Source organism: Bidens hawaiensis, unplaced genomic scaffold (genome assembly GCF_021521415.1).
Source record: "Bidens hawaiensis isolate Kalapana, Puna unplaced genomic scaffold, B.hawaiensis_p1.1 tig00008945_1, whole genome shotgun sequence".
Classification (NCBI taxonomy): domain Eukaryota; kingdom Viridiplantae; phylum Streptophyta; class Magnoliopsida; order Asterales; family Asteraceae; genus Bidens; species Bidens hawaiensis.
Window position 1 is genome coordinate 323,410 of NW_027491649.1, and position 8,776 is coordinate 332,185.

At 32.2% G+C, this 8,776-nt stretch overlaps 1 protein-coding gene across 1 annotated transcript; it reads left to right on the top strand.

Annotated features, from left to right (window-relative positions):
• Positions 1–2,681: 2,681 nt before the first annotated feature.
• Positions 2,682–5,758, top strand: LOC143530381 (G2/mitotic-specific cyclin-2-like). The gene is made up of 9 exons (XM_077025930.1): positions 2,682–3,308; positions 3,409–3,526; positions 3,816–3,861; positions 3,950–4,063; positions 4,146–4,271; positions 4,662–4,751; positions 4,850–5,071; positions 5,166–5,443; positions 5,540–5,758. Exons 1-9 carry the CDS (start codon positions 3,263–3,265, stop codon positions 5,706–5,708), a joined length of 1,209 nt encoding a protein of 402 aa, XP_076882045.1. The 5' UTR covers positions 2,682–3,262; the 3' UTR covers positions 5,709–5,758.
• The last annotated feature ends 3,018 nt before the right edge of the window (positions 5,759–8,776 follow it).

Here is an 8,776-nt window from a genome sequence, read left to right on the forward strand (position 1 = left end):
CGCCAGGGGTTGTCTTTTACTGGGCTCGGGTAAATTGTGGTGGTCATTTAAGGAATTAAATGGACTTTGAGAGAAAACTCGAAACTCTTTGTAAAATAGACAATCTCGAAATCCACCCACACACACACAACACTATTCACCTAACTCCATGGAGGTTCAATTCACACTAATTGGGTGTGGAAAGAGATGCTTTACATCTTTGACTTTTGTTACTATACGAGTGACATTTTTAGAAATATGATTTGAGAGTAGTTTTGGATTCTTAATGAATAAACCCGTAATCATCTACCAACAAAACGTAATGACATTTTGTAATTTGCTATTCTTTAAAATTTCGACAAAGAACATATATTCATTTTAAGGACCACACCATATAAAAATAGTTGTAATTTTGAATATATAAGGTGTAAGTTATTGTATAATAAATTTGTTTGGACGCAATAAGCTAAATGATTGTTACAGTTGTTTACGTTTATGCGTTGATTGTTAAATGTTATAGAAGTTCATCATAAAAACGTTTGCATCATTATTCTTTTTACACTAATTTTGCATTTGGTTTGGTTTGCAGAATTAATGGAGGTTGCATTTAGTTTTAGAAAAAAGTAAACGATGTGAATTTCCACAGGTACTAAATGAAATTGGAAATTCAGTTTCATTTTTAATTTGTTTGGTTGTCAAATGAATTAGAAAGTTTCACTCAAAGTAAACGAAATTTCCGACACCTCACCCTTAACCCCACCCCCCCCCCCCCCCCCCTCCTCCCAACAATGACATGGTAGTCCATTTCCTATACGGTCCAGTGTTGTTTCTTGCACCGATGTGATCCGACACCAATGCATTCCTTCACTCATACGTTCTATGGTCATAAGGGTAAGTTAGGTGGTGGTTGGTTGGGGTTGCGGGGAGCTGGATTCGCTTCGGTGTCGGTACATGTCGATAGATTCTGGTGCTAGGTATGCAGTAACAATGTCGGTACGTATCTGGTACCGATGAAGGTGATAAATTTTCAATTTCTTAAATTAGAAAAAAAAACTATTAAACAAACGCACTCTAAAACTGGGAAATGTTTTTATAGATTCAAATTCCTTTTGAAAAAATTCAATTCTAATTTTTTTTAGTTAAAAATTTTCACTAAAAAGATTCAATTACAATAGAGATGCAGGTAAACGGACAACAAGCTGCACCGTCATCCCCTTTTGAAAGACAAAACCGATCATACTGAAAACATTCTTAAAATTCCAATTTCTTTAACAAATTATAATAATTATTTATTCACTCGTCTCATCGTTTGTAACATATAAATGCATTCCTTTGTTATTATTAATGAACTAGTCTTTTACCCGGCGCGTTGCGCCGGGCCAGGTTGATAAAACTCAAGTGGGTGGTAAAATCTAAGCATTGAGGCGGTAAGTCAATGCGAATTCGGTTGGTTTTGGTGCCCGTACAAAAACCAAAAAAATAAAACAAAAGTAATAAAATTTAAGGTGGACCAGCGGAACAGTGTCGGTCAGTAAAACTCAAGCGTTGGTAAAACCCGATAGGGTCATTGCGACACCAAAATATTTTTCCACCACTAAGGTGCCGCAAAATGGTCCAACAGGGTCATTGCGACACCAAAGTTCTAAAATATATATAGTAAGAATTTACGTTAAAATATTTTCCTTATATGATATAGCATATTAATTAAATTAAGTTCTAAAATATATATAGTAAGAATTTACGTTAAAATATTTTCCTTATATGATATAGCATATTAATTAAATTTAAGCTAAAACTCTGTGTTACAGTTATTTTTGAAATATTATATAAGTTGAAAGAGCGTTTACATGTGCCCAAAATTCAAGATAGCGGAGCCTGTTCGTAAAAAACAAGTTACCGTCCCTCGTCAAAAAAAGAAAAGCCAAAGTGGGCAAGAGCGTATCCTCTAGTTATCCCCTCACCCATCCATAAAGTGCAATCCCTATCATTATAATATTGTCTTACTTTCAAATTAAATACATTACATATATTTTATTTAACCAATTAACGTGTTAACTTATTATTAATAATATCAAAAAGTAAGCAATACAAATATGACAAGTCACAACTCACAAAAGCCCTGTTATTATTATTATTATTATTATGTTACATTACCTCTCTTGACAAAGAATAATACATAATATATCAAGAAATAATATTTAAATTAAGAGTATTCAATATAAACCAATTTTAAGTATAAAGCTATAAAAATTAGAAAATTATATATTACGTTTACAAAAAGTACTTGTTGATTAACGAGAGGGAGAAAGATGGTCGAGTACACAATTACATTACATGTTGATGCATTACAACAAAACAAAATACGTAAATATCTATACGGTTTTAGGTTTCCTTAAACGGTTCTGATTATACGTGTCTCTTTTCGACTTTGTTCGTCAAAACTCTAGATGAATTAATTACTCTGGTATATTTTATATTTAGAATGTTATTTTCCATTTTTTCCAAAGAACCGAAAATAGAATTATAATAGCATTATCTTATTTGAATTTCAAATTTCAAAATTAGAGTTTGGTCTTAAACACATGTACCAAACATTAATTGGCACAATTTATTACTTATACATATTCTTTAACTAACTAATAGTATTTAGTAGGCTTGATCTCACAATTATAGGAAAAATATTTATTAGTATGCATTTCTTTTCAAACTAAAATAAATACATTTTTTCTAAACTAATTAAAATTTAGAATCATAAATATTTTTAGAAGGTAAGAAAATATTCTTCTCTCACTACAATCTTGATCATTAATCACTCCATTCTTTAATTAATTAACCAAAACAGCGTGCATGCCACGTGGAATAAACCTCAAAGGTGACCGTTGCGTACAATGACCCTTAAAAAACTCTTTCCTTTTATTCCACACCAAAACACAACCTGTTAAACCAAACGTACAACTCCTAGTGCGTAACAATTTTCAAAATAGTAAATATTAATCTGGAAAAAGCAAATTAATGCATCATATTAGGCGGATGAATAAATATTGTAATATTAATATTAAGATTGATTATTATCTTAAATCCAACGGACCGATTTTATAGCCGTTGATTTCAAATATAATGGTCACCTTCACACACCCATTTCTTCATTCTTGGTGTCTGCAAATCCTTCAGATGATCTAGGGTTTGCTTGACTTGTGGGATTCATTCTTGATACATATATATATACATATATACATTATATATTATCTGAAAGATCTTGAAAGTTGAATAATTTGAATCATCAATGGAAAACAATCAATCTTTATTGAATTCCACAAATACCCACCAAGGTATCGATCGATCTTTGAATGCAAGATCCGATTTTTATTGATTTGGATTGATTGGATTGATGTTTGAGCTAGTGTGTGATGTGGGTTTGTGTTTTTATAGGTGAAGGAGATGTTATGGGTGTCAAGAAGTGTGTCGGGCGTAACCGCAGAGCTTTGAGTGTGATTAATCAGAATTTGGATAACCGTGGTGCTGTTGCTAGCAAGAGAGCTTTGCCACTGTAGGTTTTTTTATTTTATTTTTAATTTTATTTTTATTTAGTTTTGGTTATTATGGTTTTATTTAATTAACATGGTATTATTGTGTTGTTGATATCTGATGGTAATGCAATCATGTTTGATTTGGTATTTAAACCTATTAAATTCACATTCAAACTTTAATTGCTTTTGATCTATTTATATTTTCTGAGTCAAAACTATGTGTGTGTGTGTATAATATACTGTGTTTAATTTTTAATTTTTGTTGATGTTGATACTGACAATTGGTTTTGATTTTGTTTGTGATAAAAGGAAACCTGTTGTGGAATTTGGCAATAAGAAGCAGTGTTTACAAGAGGTATACCACTAATTTTAAGCTCCCATTAACGTTGACTTTTTATATAATTTGGTTAAGGTTTTGACTTTTGATTTGATTTATTTATTAGGAGGTTAAGAAGACAAATGAGGGTTTTGGTGTGTGGGAAGATGAAGTTGAAAATGAAAGTGAACCAGTGCCAATGTTTTTGGAAACATCAGAAACAATGGTGGATCATGATATGGTATATATATGTTTATATTTGTGTGTTCTATTGAAATGTGTTTTGAGATTATTAGTTTTGACTTTTTGAAAACATTTTGTAGGAGGAGGTTGAGATGGAGGATATTTGTGAGGAATCTGTTATTGATATCGATGCTTGCGATGGTGAAAATCCGCTTGCGGTGGTGGAGTATGTCGAAGATCTTTATGCTAACTATAGAAAGATGGAGGTATATGGTTTCTTTGATCTTTAAAAGTTAAAACATACTCATTACTTGACTTTATTTTTTAGAGAATTGTTTCTTGCTTGCATTGCTATTATTAATGACCAGAAAAAATAGGAACTTTGTGCCCTTGTAATATATATGTTCACATGATAATTACTATGCACTTACCTTGTAGTTCTTGATGCTAAAAATAGGAAGGTTCATTAATTTCATTTGCATTTTTAGTAAACTAGTATCTCTTAATTCGGGTTGTTTGTAGAATTCTACTGTGTTTCACTATACGGAAACACGACACAATTAACTAATAACTACAAAAGGTCAAATTGTGCGCGTTAACTTTTTTATTCGACTATCGTCAAAAAATTAAATGAGGCTAATTCTGGATCTTTGCAGCATTTGAGCTTGGTCTCGCCGAATTACATGACACAACAGTTAGACCTCAATGAGAAGATGAGAGCTATCCTGATTGACTGGCTCATTGAGGTAACTTTTTCGGTCGCTTGGATTTTAAAGTTCGGTTCTTATTACTCGTATAAGTTTAACATCTATAATTATTACTAATATTGAGTATTATTAAACAGGTGCACCACAAGTTTGATCTCCAACCAGAAACACTATTTTTGACAGTCAATCTCATTGACAGATTCTTGGCTAAGCAGTCTGTAATTAGAAAGAACTTGCAATTGGTAGGTTTAGTTGCAATGATTTTGGCGTGTAAGTTTGAGGAAGTGTCGGTCCCCATTATCGACGATTTGATTTTTATCTCGGACAAAGCTTACTCCAGAAGTCAGATTCTTGCAATGGTACTAAAAAGTCAACACCTTTCATCATATATCTTAATCTTATTTACACATTAAAGCCTAATCTTATTAACAAACAACTCTTTGTGTTTTGCAGGAAAAACAAATATTGCATGCACTAGAGTTTAACATGTCGTTGCCAACCCCGTATGTTTTCGTGAAAAGATTCATCAAGGCGGCTCAATCAGATTCAAAACTTGACCAGCTCTCATTTTTCATGACTGAGCTATGCCTTGTGGAATATGAGATGCTTAAATTCCCACCATCTCTATTGGCGGCTGCATCAGTGTACACGGCTCACTGTACTCTTTATGGTCTGAGACAATGGTCCAAGACATGTGAGTGGTACACTCACTACACTGAAGACCAGCTTCTGTAAGTAGTTACACTTTAGTTGATAATATAAGGTTCATGTCAATATGTCAATCATGTGTATGTTTCTAATAATGTTTGCTTTGACTTTCTATTTAGGGAATGTTCAAGGATGATTGTGGGGTATCATCAAAAGGCGGCAGTGGGTAGACTGACCGGTGTTTATAGGAAGTATAATACATCAAAGTTCGGTTACGCAGCAAAAAGCGAGCCTGCAAAGTTTCTTGTCGAGGAGACCGACATGTTTTTCGAGAATAACAGTTCTTAAGATGGGAATAATAATGTGACATAACCTGTGTTTGTGTTGAACTAAAGTGGTGGTGGTGGTGGTTGTGTGTTGGTCTATTGGCTAACCTTTTATATGATTTTTTTTAGCAACTTCACTTGTTGCCTTTATGTGAGGGGAGGGTTCTTGTGTGTTGACTTTTATATTGGGGGGTTTGTAAGTCAGTTTGACTTTGTAACTTTCATTGTTTTATTCATGAACAATGTTTTATTTGTGACAATAATCAAAAAATATACAAGATTAATAAAGGTTATGCTTTTTTGTTTGTGTGAATGTTTTTTCCTTGTTGAAAGTATGCAACTGCGGTTTGTCTTCGACTTAGCTTGATTATCGAAAACAAAACTGAAGATAAAGGGTGATATCAGCGAGCCGACTACTAACCAATGAAAGAACACCTTTAGTTTTATATATGTAGTAAAAGAGAAACGCTTTTGTTACAAAAGTTTTATTCTACTTGGTGAAATAGGTTCTTTTATAATCAATTTAAAACCATCTGCTAGAGGTTGTAACTTTCCAAACGATCCCACTACATTCTCTTGTACTTTAGGAAAGATACGGTGTTTTAAGTGCGTTGTCTTTATCGAAGATATCAAGGCGTTCTTTTGAACTATATGTGTGATTGTATCTGGTTCATCTAACAAAGTTTGAAGATCTCCCACCTTTAAATTTACTATACGCCGTCAAAATCAAAGAAAAAAGAAACATGCATCGTGTTTATTGAGTTATGGGTTCTTAGGAAGGAAAACAAGCCTTTTAATAGACCGTGTCTACACATCGGGAAACATGACAAATATTAATAGAAACATTCAATATCAGCTCCCGTTGAAAAAAATAAACACATATATCGTAGCTAAATTCCTCCGTCTTTCGACAACTTAGAACTGGCATAGTATATCTAACTCGGTATTTTTTGTCTTTGCCTTCTCAATAGAGCATCGATAACTAAGAACTAGCATAGTACATCTATTATTATATTCCCCACCCAATGCTTTGATTTGTTAGGGTTTTTCTATGATTACCACACCCTTGTGCTGTTGAGCATCAATGCTTTGATTGTTAGGGTTTTCGATTTTTAAGAGACATGCAGACGGTGATACACAAATGTGGTTTTGTATCGAAAAGTTGTTTCATTTAAATGTTTCTATTTGATTTTGGGTTAAAATGTTTCTGTAGTATTGCTTAATATTATAGTATTGTGGGTTTTTTTTTAATTAAACTTATAATTGCTTAGCCAGTTTCTATTTTTCTTATATGTTCAATATAAAAGGCTAAATACAAAAAGGTAAAAAACAACATATAGTTAGTATAATATGATTTTTGGATAATCCCTAATTTGATGAGTATTCTAAATCGCCGTTCATCATGTCGATTCCGTGGGTGAATAGAAGAAGATTTTACCGTCTTAAAACTGCTCGACAAGCACTCCTAATGTTGGATGAGAGTGACCATACTCAAATATTTTGTAAAAGGGTAAATGAAGTATACTAATTGTTACATTAAGATGTGGAGCCATCGTTACTTGACACATGACAAATATAAACGTACTTAATGAGCAAATCATTGTACATTTTAGGGTTTATGTCAAGTGCCTATTGCTCTTCAACTCTTGAATTTCTTTGTCGGAGGTCGTAGTGTAGCTGAAAAGTCCGGAAACTGTCGATTTGACAAGGAGTGGGCTTGAAGAAATCTAAGCCATACTAGTCCGATCTATGATTTGTTTTTATATTTGGTTTTACATACGTTTATCTTTATAATATTACTATCTTTTAATTGTTTTGTCATTAATGACTAACTTTATCACTTATATGGTGCGTTGTGTTTAGTTACGTAGGTTCATAGGAGAGAAAATTAGTCACTACGAGAATGTGTACACACCAAATAGAAACGTGATCAATATTAATGGAAACATTTAATGCGTTATGTACCCTATCTTTAGCTCAAATGAAATAACATAACCACTGACACCTTATAGTTGGCCTTACATCAAGGCCGGCCATGGCATATGGCAGGGTAGTCGACGGCCATAGGCCCGACTATCCGCTAGGCCTGGATTTTTTTTTTATGATTTAATTATATGTATTTTTATGAAAAGCTATATCTATAGTTAATGTTTTAAAAATTACATAAAAACTAACTTAGTCTAGTGACAAAAGAGTATGACTCTCAATCAAAGGGTTGTGAGCACTAGCCTCATTTGATACATGTTTTAACCTATTTTTATACATTAGTTTTTTAAACAACCCAAATCATAACCAAAGAAGCCAATTTAAAAAAGTAAATTGTTTAAACAAAAAAAAAAACTCTTTTTACTTTAGGCACAAAATATTTTTCGCCTTCGGCCTAATTTTTTTTTTTCAATTCTCTAAGCCGGCCATGCCTTACATAGATAACTCAGTATGTTTGTCTTCATCTTCTCTGCTAGAGCACCACCAATGTCTTCATCTCCACTGATTAAATGCTTTGTTTTGTTAGGGTTTTCAATTGTGTAGACTTACAAGCACACTGAAACACATCAAACAAAATTTGTGGTTTCATATCTATTGTTGTATCAAGAACATATCAAGGGTTTGTATTAAAAAAAAAACTTGTTTATTTGAAGGTTATTTGATTTTCATCTCTCTCACAAAGTTTGATGTAATCTTATTGATTTGATATAGCTTTGCTTCTTCAATAATTTAATAACAATTACTTTTTATAAGCATAATAATAAATAGATTTACTAAAATGAGACCTTCCGAGAATATTTTATACATGTTTTGACCGACATAAATTTTTAAGGTGCTTTCATTTCTTTAGGCATATTTTTTTTTCTATTAAACTGAATTATTTAAAAAAAAAAAAAGTTAAACCATGCTCATTATTTTGACTTTATTTGTGTAAAAACTTTAATGTTTTGAGTTCTATAAAATAATTATAGATTAAGTGTTGAATATGCAGATTATGATTTTTCTTTATGGAAATGTTTCTTGCTTGCATTGCTATTATGCCCAGGAAAAAAAAGAAAAAGAAAAAATAGGAACTTTGTACCCTTTTAATATGTACACATGATG

Excerpts from the sequence above, each read along its gene's own strand:
- LOC143530381 (XM_077025930.1), top strand. The coding sequence starts at position 3,263 with ATGGAAAACAATCAATCTTTATTGAATTCCACAAATACCCACCAAG. Across the intron at positions 4,064-4,145 it reads CAATGGTGGATCATGATATG|GAGGAGGTTGAGATGGAGGA; the intron begins GTATATATATGT and ends AACATTTTGTAG. Across the intron at positions 5,444-5,539 it reads TACACTGAAGACCAGCTTCT|GGAATGTTCAAGGATGATTG; the intron begins GTAAGTAGTTAC and ends CTTTCTATTTAG.